A 14,871-nucleotide genomic window follows, 5' to 3' on the forward strand; every position below is an offset into this window, starting at 1 on the left:
AAGAACAAAGATCTTATGAGAAATTGTGCGTCGGAGCTCTACCTTGGTCAGAACAACTCTGGCTTCATAATCAAACCAAATATTACAAATTTCTTCCCTGTAAAACCATTAATCCAGACATAAGAACATATGCCAAATCTTTTAGGAAAGAAAAGAGGCATAAGAACATATGCCAATTCTTTTAGGAAAGAAAACAAATATTTGTGAGAAAGACACCATATATCTGTGACCACTTGAGCATATATCAAGCATGACCTAAATCACAATCCGTAATGACTATTACCTCTATAATCAATGTTTTCCCTAAGGCCTGCAATTTTCAAGTGTATACGAAGTGCGATTTACAAGTTTATACGATTAGCTCAACATTATGCAAGAATGCTTTGATAAAATGAGAGCCCTATTTTGACAAAATGGAAAAAGGGTTTTGACATAATGGTTTGAAAATATGAAGCACAAGGAAACACAATGCATATGAAGCACATCATCCAAACCCTGCATTCAAATCCTTCAATCAAAGCATTGAACCGGTTAGATGGAAAATGGGAAATACAATGGTTGGAAATACTTTTGAATTCTCTAAAAATAATCCATTGCTACCATGATGAAAACAAAAAATGCCAAAATGTGTAGCACACTCAAAGATTCAAGGAAAAGAAAACGCATAAGCTTAGGGGTTCTCTCACTTAAAAGAATTGCACATACAAACACATAAAATGAAAAGGAAACAATTTAGACACAAAACAAAACCCGCTACTACTGTGAATTTCCACAACCTTGTCTCCCAATATTCAGTAGTTATGTAGGTTTCAATGCGGCAATCAATACAACTGACAGAGTTAATATCGAAGCGTGCGACCAGCAACTGTCCTCATTAAGAAAAGCTTTACAGGGGTTGCCACTTTTTATTATTATTTCTTTTTCTCTTTAGAAAACTAATTAAAGCACAAGCAAAATAGAACGAACCAATAGGAAAATGGAAAAATTCGTGCTGATGTAAAAATTAGAAATATTAAACACTGTCAACCATACGATATATTATTGTTTTCAAAGTTTCGAAGGAGAATTAATCGATTATAATTACGATATATTATTGTTTTCAAAGTTTCGAAGGAGAATTAATCGGTTATAATTACCATGAAAACAATAGTCTCTGCCTTTTTAAAGGCAGGGACTAATAATAACTTCTGCTAAACCCCCTACACTTCTCCCGTGTTCCGTATGCAACACAATTTTGTTAGGAAATTATTTGATCTCATCACAAAATAGACATTTTTAAACGTATTCTGTCGTGCTTTCATGTAAATGTAGGCTCAATTATTTGCGGGACGACAATAGGGAAAAAAAATGCAGGGGCTCCGTGATCAGTTTGCGTGGCTTTGCAAGGGAGTACTGGGTTCGTCTCTTTCAGAAGTCAAATGCCTTTCTACCCAACATCACTCTCATCATTTGGTTGGCAACTCCGCAGTGGCATGCCTGAGGCCCAGCATTGCAGGTTTTATAAGAAATTTGCATTCCTCTAGGCGTGGCAGCTGCGTTCGATCCCTAAACACCTTCATTGGCGTCGGACAACAAAGGCGAGGAATTCGCATGAGAGTGCGAAATGGGAACGTGGAAGATGCGCTGAAGTTCATGCAGAGGCGTATGACCTCCAGTGGAATGGAGAGGCTCATCAGGAATGCTCCACGTTGGCACATTAAGGACTCTGAGAAGCGTATTCTGGCCCAAAAAAGGCGAGAGAAGAAGGAACGCTCTCAAAACCTTGCAAGAAAGCTTAAGTCCATTCTCGTGAAAAAAGTCAGGTTAGTGTTTATTTACTCTTTGAAAACCCTAGGATTGTGTATTCAGCTATTTGTTTAATGTCCCTGAAAATCATTAGGGAACATTGAACGATATGACCGATTGTCGTATTGTGTGGAATACAATATGCGCTCTTGATGTCGGTGGATTGACAAAAGGTAAAAATAAAACCTAGCGTACAAATTAGAATATTATGTGAGGAAAATGGAATGAATTGTAATTCTGGCTTCCACAAGAGTGACCTCATATTGCAAATTAGCATGTGTCTCTATGAGACCAAAACAAATATCGTGTATCTTGCAGTTACTCTTATTTCCAATAAAAGTCATCCACATGCTTTAAGGATTCTGTTGATTTGTTGCAGTTGACTATTGTATTTTCTCCCAAAAAAACTTTGCTTATATGCCAGGGATTTTCCTTCTCGACAATGAAGTACATTAGCTTATTTGTGATGACAGTAGGTTGCTGTCTCGTCAAATCCGTCCAGGATTTGTGCCTAGCCCAGAAGGCTTACCCCGTGCTAGAACTTACAAATGTGGCTGGGTCTATGCCCCCTAGTGTTTCAATCCAGATCTCTTTTTGTGCCAAGAACTGATCTCAATCTCTCAACCACTACATAATGAACTCATTGGCATCTTAGATTTCATTCCGTTTTAGATTCAATCACTATATTGTAAAGAATGGGGTCATTCACTATCAAGCTTCCTTTAGTAACAAATTAACAAACATAATAAAATAGGACTTACTATATTGCTTGAGACATGTAAAAAGAACTCCCCTTCTCCTATAGTATATTGTAATGAAATAGGTCATTTGCTTTGCAAGCATCTTTTAGTAACAAATTGACATAAATAATAACACAGGACTTACTATATTGCTTGAGACATGTAAAAAGAACTCCCCTTCTCCTATAGTATATTGTAATGAAATAGGTCATTTGCTTTGCAAGCATCTTTTAGTAACAAATTGACATAAATAATAACACAGGACTTACTATATTGACACAGATGCATAAAAGCAGCTTCTCTTATCCTTGATGAAATGCACACATCATTAGTTCAAACTCTTAAGCTGCATTAGAGTGAAGGGGCGATCCCACAAGTTTTTGGACCTCATTTATTGGCCCCACCTTGCTAGATGACAGTCTAACAAATTGCCTCACGGTATGTTCTTTTTTTTAACCTTTAAGATCATTGAGCTGGAATGGGTTTTCGCTTTTCAGTGATCTGAGTGCAGCCTTGAGAATTCTCTTTAAAAATGCTATTTATGTGCTCGACCTCACTCAATGCATCATAGTGCTTGTGCACTTGCATGCAGCAATGTCCTCCTTCTTTCATATACAATTCTTGCATGCCACTGCATAACACTCCTCAGGTGCATCCTACTGACTTGCATATGGTGGCACATGCCACTATACAACCAAATCCTATAGGTATACATGTGGAGCTTCTTCATCCACATGTAATTCGATTGTGCATCTAATATGTGGTGCTATTTGTGTGAAAAATTAGTATCATATGAGTTTGACATTTGTCATTACCCTGTCAACATAAATAGTGCTACATGTATGTATGAAACTTGTTAGCACATTTTGAAGCCTAGACAAAGGCTCATTTGTATAGATTCTTTCATTGTACAAAGTATGGCATAAAGGAACCGACCAATATCTTTGTTAGTCACTAGCAAGTCATACATGTCTTCTTCAATGGTACTTGTCTTTCAAAGCATTTCATGCCTTTCATATGTGCATTTCAATTCTAGTTGAGGGTTTCACTTACATAATCCAATAACTTGCGGATTAACAACTAATTTGCAGCTTTGTTTTTGATCCATGTGGCAATTGCATCACGGGTATTAGAGCTCAAAAGTTTTATTTTCATGTTTGCGTAGACATTCTTATAGTATTTATAAGGATTGCACACACGAGTCAATATTTGAGCATTGCCATGAACATTGAGAACATTGCAAATGTTAGACAAATATGCACCTAGGGCTTAATAGATGCTGAAACATCGATCAATGTGGCATTAGAAACACACCTTTATGAATACTTTGGTTAGTTTTGCAACTTCACAACTCAAATTGAACCAATGCCACCACGTCTTGACTAGCAAGCTTCAATGTACCATCAAAATCTTTTTGCAATTAAAATGAATCTTGATATTTTAATGTTGTGTCAAAAATGTCCAACTATTGCATTATTGATGGGCACTACTTAATGCATTGTTTGGTAGGGAGCATGAGTCAATGAGTCTCGGAATACACCTATTAGCACCCTATAGGAAGAAGATTATATCCTCAAACGCTACTAGGATAATTACATTAAGTTTCAATAGTTGCTTTGAAAAAACTGCGGAATCTTCCATCAAGTTTCATGACTACTTTGTGTGCTTGTATGAAGAAATGCCTTAACATCTTAATGTGCTTTAATACATATGTGGCCTATTGACCTCCATCGATGCCAAAATGGAGTTCTTTACATTTGACACTTTGGGCTAGGCTTTTTGTCATGCATCTAGTTTAGAAGCTAAGATATAGATAATGTAGCACTACCTTCCCCCATGTAAGAGAAAGCTTGTGTTGTAGAACAACTTTAGGTATTTTGTGCCATGACGTAACATGCTCGCTTAAAAGCTACAACAAAACTTTTCTTTTCTTGAGTTGAGCCCTAAGCCTTTCAACACATTTGTGCTTGCTAGGGACAAAGGGAAGTGACCATGACGTGAGCAATGATATAATCCCCACCACACCATCTTCCACAGTGATGCTAATTGTTGTGCACAACAAAATCTTCGTTACACAGGCAACCATGGATCCTAATGAGATGCGACACCTCAATGCTACAATTGCACCGACATACACTTATAGAGAATATGAGTAGCTTTTCCACATGAAGTACCTGTTGGGGTGTATTTTCTAACACAAACAATTTAGAATAAAATCCTAGGAGTATTCTATCCTCTCTGGTTCAAAATCTTCTTTGTGCTAAACAGATGAACTATGTGATTACAAAAACAATTGCAAGGTTCCAAATGCATCGGTTTTGCTGGTCTTAGGATAGACTCTCGTGGTAGGATGATTTGCTGAAGACCTTCAAGGGGACTTACTTTGTTACTCAAGAGTTTGTAAACTTTTGGATGATGAATTTTCTATTTTTTCTATTTTTGGGTTTTTGCGACGACTTTAAAAATAAAGTGCAAAAGAGGAGGGTTGAAGAAGATAATTCTAAGCCTAAACTAATTCTGCTAACTAATCCTATAAAATCTGGAGACAAGGTTGCAAGTGGAATCTGAAAACCTATCCTTGTTTTGCCAAATTCTACAACTCTATAAGAATAACACAATCTTTTAAGATATTCCAAGGATTTTCACATCACAGATATTCACCAAGATTCTAACAACGAATACAATAATATAAGTTTTTCTATCACAAGTTCAAACTAAGTTGGCACGATAGTTGAAAATCATCCAATTATCAAAAGTATGAACATATTGATTCCATAATGAACATTCCCATCAAATCCTTTATTCATTTTAATAACTTTGGAAATAAAATCTACTTTAAGCGAGAAACAAGAAACCATGCAACTTGCAACTTGCAACAAATATCAAATTCACCAACAATTGAACAATGAATTTACTAAAGATGTGTTTTATGCAACAATTTATTCGAATCCCTTCACAAATGAAAAGAGTGGGGTTTATATAGGAGTTCAAAAACAAATGAAGGGCTTAGATCAATTTAAGTGTTAAGATTGATGACCATGACCAAGATTTTGACAACTATACCCTAATTAGGGTTTACAGTGATAATTGGTAGATTCCCAGGCATTACCCAGGTGCAAAGAAACAAAGATTCAAGCCAACGGCCGGGTTCCTGCTTAGTGTGTTCCCGTCGGGTTTGGCATGCAGTTGCGCCTTTTTTTCCCTATAGTTTTGTTTCATTTGGGAGCCCTCTTGCTTCGTTGTGGTGTTTTTAGCCAGTGGCTTGAATCTTTGTTTCTTTACACTTGGGTGTAGATCTTCCTGCGTTGCACGTGCTATAATTTGGGTGTTGTTGTCCATCTTCATTGACTATTCGATGCTACCTTCTTCGTATTGGCTTGGGTTCCCTTAGTGGGGCGTGTGTTTCTTGTTTGCTCGTGTAGTTTGTTCTTCTTGGCTTCTAGCTTCCATCGTGGGTGTTTGGTGTTTGGTTTCTAGTGCAGGATCTCTCTTGCGCTAGTGTTGCTTTGTCACGTGTTTTGGTTTTACGGATAGTTGCTGCTTTGTTTCTCCTTTTGGCGTGGTTCTGCTATCGTTTCTTTGCACTTGGGTGTAGCTTTCTCATCTTCCCGCGTTGCACGTGCTACAATTTGGGTGTTGTTGTCCATCTTCATTGACTATTCGATGCTACCTTCTTCGTATTGGCTTGGGTTCCCTTAGTTGGGCGTGTGTTTCTTGTTTACTCATGTAGTTTGTTCTTCCTGGCTTCTAGCTTCCATCATGGGTGTTTTGTGTTTGGTTTCTGGTGCAGGATCTCTCTTGCGTTGGTGTTGCTTTGTTACGTGTTTTGGTTTTACGGATAGTTGTTGCTTTGTTTCTCCTTTTGGCGTGGTTTTGCTATCGTTTGTTAGGTGGTGGCTCTCTCATTGTTGTTCCCAGAACTTGTTTGCTTTCACTCGTCTGTAGAGGCCGCTTCTATACGTTGGCTTATGTTTGCTACTGTCGAGTCTATTTGCCTCATTCCATGTGGTGGTTTGGTTGAGCAGTTTCTTCTACTTTGCTAGTGTGTGCGGGTGCAATTGCCCTTTTGCTTGATTCATTTTTGCAGTGATTCTTGACCATGCCAGCATTTGCTGAGATCCCAAATCTCAGCCTCCTTTGACATATTAGAGACTCTATGGCCGTTTGCTGAGTTGGAGTCGAAAAACCAACACTTGAGAGACATCGTGAAGTCTCTCTTCGAGACAATTTTGGCACTCGAACAAGAAACCGATTCTAATTTTACACTTTTACGCAATTTTTCTATTGCATTCACTATTGAGACAACATCTATCAAGTCCCATCTTGACTCTGTCATTGGGCACCTGGACGAACTAGACATCATGAAAGACAAGCAAACTGAAATTGTGGCCAAGCACTCTTCATTGCTGTTCGAAATTGAGCTGAAAGTTAAAACATGGGCCTCTTCGTGTAACAACAGTGGTGTTGCACCTCTTTTGGGCGTAGAGAAGATGGTTCAAGGGAAGATTGATGACAAACGTGTGAGGTGTGCTCACGAGCTAAACTTGCAAGTCCGTGGTTTTCCTACTTCCACTATGGACCCCACATCAACCGGTTACCGTTTCCTCAATGATCAACTTGGCATCTTTGATATTGCGTTGGATAAGAGTCGACTTGGCCCGGATAACACCCTCTACCTCCGGTTTCTCTCTTTATTTAACAGGCTTTAGGCTCTTAGGGCGAAGAGGAAGTAATTCCCACTTCTTACTAAGATATATCTTGACGAGGATCTCACGAGATCACATGTGACAGAGTTGAAACAAGCCGGGAGTCTCGTTGCAGAGGCAGGGTGCAATGGGAAATGGGTGGTTATTCATGACTCCCCTCCCAATGGTGGGGATCTGAGACCAGCCTCAAGGTTAGAGAACAATCTCGTTAGTAGTTAGGCAATAGTGAGCCCTCCTTCGGTTCTTTGCCTGTTAACTATTGGAATGGAAATGACTCTTTATGATCCTTGGTCTATTTTGGGATGCGGTGGGGTCTATTGATATTCTAGTTGTAATTGAGACTCACAAGAACTCTATATGTCCTCTTCTTGGGTATGCCAGATACTAGTGGCTATTAGTTTGTGGGGATGAGGTCTATGCTTCTAGCAATGTTTGTAGTCCTAGGGGAGTTGCTTGATTAGAGATGGCCTTTTCAATCTACTTTAGTGGTACATTTTGACACCTTTGCTAGATTCTTGTGGATCTGTAGTGGTCGTACTAGCCGTCATCACAGTGATATCTTTGTGGCTATTTGCTACTTTCCAATGACCACTCCACCTTATGCCATGCACAGTGCCGAGGACAGGGAGCTTTTTATGGACTTGCACGAGTACATCTCCAAGTTCATGGCGATGGGTGATATCATCATCTTAGGAGACTTTAATGCATGGACTAGGGATCTCTAGACTCTTATTCATGATCGTGGCTCAGACTTGACTTTTACTATTGAGACAGATTCTGCCAACCTAGGTCTTCAACCCCCTTCCGAGGATTGTCGCAAGCCTCTCTCGTGCAATGGTCACCAGCTCCTCCAACATTGTGAGTCGTCTAGTCTAGTGAGTCTAAACAACCTCTCTTGCTTTCCAAGTTTTGAGCTCTTTACTTGTTGGCCTCATTGTGGTGGTGCGAGTGTGGTGGACTATGCTCTCACCTGTGCCTCCATCCCTTCCATCCGCAGTTTCACTATCTCCTGCCTCCCTTTGGCCAATCATGCCCTCCTTAGCCTCATTGTTCACTTTCTCCCCACTCTTGCCTCCCCTCGTTCACTCCTCATCTGTTGTGACTCGCCCCCATACCCTTTTCCACTTCCCTGAGAGTGATGTGACCTTTTCACCCCCCATCTTAAATGACTCTTCCCAACCACTTCACTAACTCTAGTGAGACTTCTTCCATCTTTGACTTATTGGCCAGTGCGATTTGGGGGTCGACTCTCCTCTCCATCCCTCACTGCACCACTCCCCCCTCTCGCACTCCCAAATGTCAGAACACTTCCCTTATGAACTAGTGATTTGACGATGACTGTAAAACCTTCCACCTCTCCTTACACTCAACCTTTGTGGCTCCCTCCCATACATACACTCGCCTGCGACTCTCTTACCACCTCTTCCTTCGCTACAAGAAATGGTTTTTCATCACATCTTAGTGCAGATCTTTTTGTGACATGCTTATTCCAACCACAAGCTTCTCTAGTGCACCCTATTCCCCCGCCATCCCCCTGCCTTCCACCCTTGATCTTCGCTCCCTCACCTCCCATATGTCCACTCTTTATGACATTCTCGACCAACCCTCTCTCCGCCTCACCCCTCCTCCCCACTGCCACTTATTCACTCCCTCTTGCATTTACGAGGCAATCAAATCCATGAGTTACAATAGGATGAGGAAGGGTTCTAGGTTGAGCTCTTCAAGCTTAGTATCTCGGTCTTGGGTTCCTTCCTTCCCATGCTCTTCAATAGAGTGGTGTGTTCTGGCTTTCCTGATTCTTGGTCGAGACATGTGATCTATCCAACACATAAGACCAGGGAGACTTCTGACCTTGGCAACTACATGACCATCATGATTGGACACACCTTTTCCAAACTGTATGCCATGTTGCTAAACACTATCCTATCCAGAGAGCTTGACATGAGACTTCGTTGGGCTAGTGGCGAGGTTGGTTTTTGGGAAGACTATTAGACCATGGACCATATCTTAACATTGCGGGCTATTATTGAGGAGGCTCGACACTACATGGTGAAAGTCTACTGTTGTTTCATGGACTTTCGTAAGGCCTTTGATTCCATCCCCTGGGTGGCCCTTTTTCAGAGCCTTAGAGACATTGGGATTTCAGAGACTTTACTGACAGCTATTATGAGGCTATATGAGATTGTGATGGGCAGATTTAGGACTCTCGAGGGTTTCTCCGACCCTATTTAGAACCCCATAGGAGTGAAGTAGGGCTGCCCTCTCTCACCCACCGTGTTTGGCATCTATATTGATTAGTTGGAGGCCTTTCTTAGGAACTCCTCGCTCCTTGACGATGGTTGTTACTTGCATTAGGTTTTGATCTCCATTCTCATCTTTGCCAACGATGTTTGTGAGGGTCTTCAGAGGCTTCTTGATGGGTTAGCATCTTTTTTGCGACTTACAACAACTTGTTGTGAACTTGGGTAAGACTCGGGTCATGGTCTTCAACTGCTTGAAGACCTCACATCTTCATTTCTACTTTTCGGGCCATGAGGTTGAGATTGCTTCCTCTTACACTTTTCTCGGGGTTAAGTCTTTTGGACCCCACTTCAATTTGAGATCCGCCATTCAACCCAGGGTTGGGCTCCCTTATCATGCTGGAGAGACAGTGCTTTAGGCACCACTTCCAAGACTCTATGTCTAAGTTGTCCCTCCTGGACTTCTTAGTGAAATTGACTGTGCTTTATGGTTTTGAGGTGTGGGGTCTCGCTCTCCTGGACTCAAATTGGGCCTTGTTCAAGTGGGTTCAAACGCTTTTCCTTTGGCGTTTCGCAAAGGTCACCGGTCCACCCCACACAGTACTATTCTTGTAGAGTTCGGAGCCCATCGTTTCAGACATGGGGCCATCTTCGATCTAATCTAGTTTTTTCAGCGTCTCTGTGGTTTTGCAGACTCCGTAGATGGTCGCCATCAATACTCTTACCTGGCCTATTGCTCCTCTATTACTGTTGCTGATTTTGATGCCGCTACCAAGGCCCGATGCTGATATGCTCAGGCCATCGCTCTGTTGAGATCAATCGAGATTGAGATTGATTGCCTTCCTCCCTTTTAGTTTTCATTGGATGCTCCTGCTCACCTCCTTCCCTTATAGCAGGTGCTGAATGGGCATGTTAGACTTGATATTTACAATCGTTACATTATTACGGCTTGGACTAATCCCCCCCTCGGGGGGGTTACGTCTACGGACGGCCTTCTATGCTGAGCACTTTTTGAATATCCAAGATGGGATTATTCCTCGCCAGGCTATGAGTTGGTTCCCACAGACCATCCAAGGATTTGACCTAGGTTAAAATAACATTTTAATACAAAGGTTGGCTTAGGTTAACAATTCCTATCATGTACAATCCACACTATATATGCTCAAAAGAATGGGAGTCAATGATGTGCAATGCTTCATGAAACCATAGTTGGAAAACTCGCCAAATGCAAAAACTCGCCAAGCCCCCCAAAAGTTTAATCGGGAAAAACTCGGCGATTTAAAAAAAAAACTCGGGAACCTAAAAAACCGCTGAAATTTAATTAAAAATACATTTATTTTGCAAAATTTAATGAGAAGATGCATCTAATAAGTTAATTAAAGACAATACAAAAGGAAGAAACGAAGTTTAGATATATATAAATGTATAATGCGTACAAAATTGCATTCTCATGCAGAATGCTCATGGTAGGAAGCAAAATAGTAAATTACTAAATAGTTTCAATCTGTCAAACTAGAAGTAAATACTAAAAGTCTAAATACATCAATACAATTTGACAATGTCAATCACCTCTTCCTCTTTCCACTTGCACTAGCAGGAAAGCGAGGGGGTCTAGTCCTAGAAGAAGTGCCCCGCACTGGGATAGGGCGTGAGCTGTGTGACTATGAACTCTGTGGCTGTGCCCCCTCGCTCGATGTCCCTACTGACTGGCTCGGCGTCCTAGAAGAGGATGCATCTCCTCCTAATGGTAATGCCTGATCCTCGCCTGAATCATCATCATCCTCGTCCTCATCCTCAATGTCATCCATAGTGAACTGAAAATCAGCGTTAGCCTCCCCCTCCATGGCCTGCCTCTCCAAATCAGCGATCTCATCTGGTGTAAACAATGGACTTGGCTCCTGTGCTGTCCAATCAAAATAAGGATCTATCTCATCTAGATCAAGCGGACCAGGTAGTTCTAAGAGTTGTGCCTTTTTTATGCGCAACTTAAGATTATAGTGCACATAAACAAGGTCATTAAGCCGTTTTTGAGTCAATTTGTTTCTTTTCTTTGTATGGATGAACTCAAATAAGCTCCAATTGCGCTCACAATGGGATGAGCTACAAGGTTGGGATAGGACTCTGAGAGCAAATTTCCTTAAATTGGGGGTATTGCCACCCCAACTTGCCCACCAAGCATCTGCAAAACAAAATTAAAAAAGTTATAAAGCAATAAAAAAAAAAATCAGAAGCACAACTTATCAATTAGCAAAAATTTTAAAGTTTGACGCTTTACCTGGTGCTTGAGTAGATCTTGCTCTCTTTGCTAGCATAGAAGAGAACAAAGGACCCCTTGATTCCACATAGATTTGTTGTTCAGTCACAATAAGGTCTCTCTCCTCTTCACTTGATATCATTCTCTCAATGCATTTAGAGAGACCTTCCATGACCTCTCCATTAGGATCTGAGTAGGAATCATCAGCCCTAAAACAAATAGAAAATGATATCAAATCTTACTACACAACCTTAAAAAGTAAAGTAAAATAAAGACTTATTAAAATCCCAACTTCAAGGACAATCAATTATCATAGTACCTGAATTTGGGATTGAGGAAGTAGCCTGCTGCATGAATAGGTTGGTGGAGCATATTGTTCCACCTCCTATCAATTATTTCCCAAATGGGGTCAAATTTGAGACTATCCCCGTGATAGTGACTTCTAACAGCCTCTTTCGCCCTATCCATGGCCTCATAAAGACCTCCCATTGGGGATTGCTGCCCATCACATGTGCGCAAGACTAGAACCAGGGGCAGAGACATCTACATTTGAAATTTGAAAAATACAAATTAGTTAATAACATAGTAAGTTATGAATTGATAATGAAACTTGAATACACTAAAAATATAATGAAGTTACCTCCACAATCTCCTTAGCCTTTGCAAAAAAGCTATCATCAAACACTATTCGTGCCACAACCTCTCCCTCGGGCTTCTTTGCGTAAGGTGATGCAACCCAATCAGCACACACAAACATTTGCTTCAAAGCCAATATGTGGTCAAGAATACTTTGCAACGTCAAGAAGACCGTTGCAAACCTTGTCATAGCAGGTCTCATCAAATCTTTGCCTTTAGTGGCTCTTCTCATCAAACTGAGAACCCATGGGTGATCATAGATATATTTCGTGACTCGCCTAGCATCTTCCACAATTGGACTCACCCAATCAAGTTTTCCTATGTCCTCCAAAAGAAGGTCAAGGACGTGTGCTGCACAAAGTGACCAAAAAAGTGTGGGATGCCTCTCTTGGAGGATTCTACCTAAAAGATTAGCAAAAAATCAATAATCAATAACAAACTTTCCATATTTAGTATTTACAAATTACATCAAATCTAAATTGAATAATACCATTATCCAGATTCCACAGCATTACATTCATGATTCATATTGATTCAAATATAAAAAATTAAATCTACCTGCTGCCACATATGCTGCTGCATTATTTGTGATTATTTGCACCACATTCTCTATTCCCACCTCCATGACAACATTCTCCAACATTAAAGCCAATGTGGTTGCATTTTTCACTTTGTTGGAGGCATCGACAGATTTCCAAAACACCACATCATCTTTGCAAGCAATCAAGAAGTTAATAATGGTTCTACTTCTTCCATCTGTCCACCCATCAGATAAAATGGTGCAGCCATACTTCTTCCACTCTTTCTTTTGGTCTTCTATCAACAATGTTGCCCTACCAACCGCTTTGTCAAGCAACCTACAAAATTTAGGTGTAATATTAAATAAAGTGTAAGTGTTAGTAAAAAATTAGGAAATAAGTTATAACAATTAAGATTTAAAATATAACAATGAACTAAAGTGAATCACAATTATTTACAATTACTAAATAGTAAAATACTAACCTTCCACTCATATCCTTGCGATTAGGCGGCTTGTACCCTTTGCCTGATATTGTCATTGCATTCACCATATTGACCCAATAGGGACTATCAACGGCATTCATTGAGATATTGTTGAAAAACCAAAAATCAGCTGTTGCGGGCCTCAGTCATGAATCGCATCATATAAGTAACACAAATGACATCCTTATAGATAGTAGGGCACACGCCCCTATGTGATCTTGATCCATGCGCTCTACGATGTGTTAAAAGCTGCCCCTGTGTCGCTAACATGAGGAAGCTACCAACATTAAACATTGAAGATAGGTGCCCTCAATGTTGGATGATATGTCCAGTGAGAGATCACCATGCATGAGACCGATTCGCCACCCAGTTATATAGGTAGGGGGCGGTCCACCCCCCAGCTATAGTAAGGACCCTAACTGGATCTACGGCTAATGGTGCCCTACTATTCTAAGGCCACCTATAAACCGAATGAATCGAATCTAGCCGAATGCCTTCTTTAGAATACTCATGCACCTCCTTAAACCATGCAGTGCCCTCTAATGATGGCTGTGCTCCAGGTGTGTTCCTGGGCACAAAATAACCACCTATCCCTGATGGGGATCCGGATGGTGATGATGAAGAAGTAGGAGATGTAGAAGAAGTGGAACCGGTAAATGAGAAATTTTGTTTGCGGATTCGTGGGCCACCAAGAGATCCTGGTATGTTCTCAAGTGCTTCTTCTTCCTCTTGCATATCAAAAGGAGTTCTTTCTGATTCAGCTATGGCTGCCCTCATAGCTAATTTTGCCCTCTCCCTATTCAATTTTTTCTCTTCAGCAGCTGCAAGTAGGGCATGGATGAATCTTTTTTCTTCATCAGTTACCTTGAGACAAGGATTTGAGTCATGTTTCTTTATGCCTGCAAGGTGGTATTTGAGGCGGTTTATGCCTCCAGAAATAATTCTCTCACAGGGAATGCATATCACCTTCCCAATATCATTTGGATTTGGAGCTTCATAGGCATACCGCCATGCCTATTTTTAGGCCGAGTGCCTATATATCCAGATGGGCATGGTGTTTGTGGCCACTCTTCTTACGGGTTTGTCATTTTTTTAATGGTTGACCGCTGCCCTACACATAAATATATAGAAAAATGAATAAACAAAGTTAGAACTTAGAAGCTAGGGTTTCAAATGATTCAAAGTTTCAAACTTCAAACTTCAACCATATCTTTAGCAAACAACAAACTTCAACCATATCCTTAGAAGCTAGGGTTTCAAATCAAAATGATTCAAAATGATTTTAAATGATTTGAAAACATTTACAAACAAGTTAACAACAAAAAAAACAAAAGAACATTTGTTATAAAACTATAAAAAGTTTTCAAACTATGATAAGATGAACATACCTGGAAAGAAATTTGTCTTCTAAAATCGGTTAGAATCCTCTACAATCCACTCAAATCCGCCTTGAATCGCTTGCAATCAGCCAAGAATGCCTCCAAACCTTCTTCTCTTCACTCCTCAAG

At 40.4% G+C, this 14,871-nt stretch overlaps 3 protein-coding genes across 3 annotated transcripts in view; 1 reads left to right on the plus strand and 2 right to left on the minus strand.

Annotated features, from left to right (window-relative positions):
• The first annotated feature begins 1,189 nt into the window (after nucleotides 1-1,189).
• The window catches only part of LOC149542842 (Ribosomal protein S21 family protein), a 59,482-nt gene continuing 45,800 nt past the window's right edge, over nucleotides 1,190-14,871 (plus strand). The window contains exon 1 of the mRNA XM_089797732.1: nucleotides 1,190-1,802. Coding sequence (XP_089653858.1) covers nucleotides 1,348-1,802 — 455 coding nt within the window. The 5' untranslated portion in view covers nucleotides 1,190-1,347. The remainder of the gene's footprint in view (nucleotides 1,803-14,871) is intronic.
• On the minus strand, nucleotides 11,133-12,214 carry LOC149542843 (uncharacterized). The gene is made up of 3 exons (XM_089796518.1): nucleotides 12,045-12,214; nucleotides 11,747-11,934; nucleotides 11,133-11,650 (listed from the first exon to the last, which is right to left on the minus strand). The coding sequence occupies exons 1-3, from the start codon at nucleotides 12,212-12,214 to the stop codon at nucleotides 11,133-11,135; spliced, it is 876 nt and encodes a 291-aa protein (XP_089652644.1).
• Nucleotides 12,879-14,156, minus strand: LOC149542844 (uncharacterized). The gene is made up of 2 exons (XM_089796519.1): nucleotides 13,364-14,156; nucleotides 12,879-13,218 (listed from the first exon to the last, which is right to left on the minus strand). The coding sequence occupies exons 1-2, from the start codon at nucleotides 13,462-13,464 to the stop codon at nucleotides 12,879-12,881; spliced, it is 441 nt and encodes a 146-aa protein (XP_089652645.1). The 5' UTR covers nucleotides 13,465-14,156.

Source organism: Cupressus sempervirens, chromosome 8 (assembly GCF_028749045.1).
Source record: "Cupressus sempervirens isolate cs-2001-9-10 chromosome 8, ASM2874904v1, whole genome shotgun sequence".
Classification (NCBI taxonomy): Eukaryota; Viridiplantae; Streptophyta; class Pinopsida; order Cupressales; family Cupressaceae; genus Cupressus; species Cupressus sempervirens.

Bases quoted from the DNA above. Each gene is read 5' to 3' on its own strand.
- LOC149542844 (XM_089796519.1), bottom strand. From the start codon at position 13,464: ATGAATGCCGTTGATAGTCCCTATTGGGTCAATATGGTGAATGCAATG. The intron at 13,219-13,363 runs GTTAGTATTTTA...TAAATTTTGTAG, and splicing joins CGCAAGGATATGAGTGGAAG to GTTGCTTGACAAAGCGGTTG.
- LOC149542843 (XM_089796518.1), bottom strand. From the start codon at position 12,214: ATGGGAGGTCTTTATGAGGCCATGGATAGGGCGAAAGAGGCTGTTAGA. The intron at 11,935-12,044 runs GTACTATGATAA...TATTTGTTTTAG, and splicing joins TTCCTCAATCCCAAATTCAG to GGCTGATGATTCCTACTCAG. The intron at 11,651-11,746 runs GTAAAGCGTCAA...TTTGTTTTGCAG, and splicing joins AAGATCTACTCAAGCACCAG to ATGCTTGGTGGGCAAGTTGG.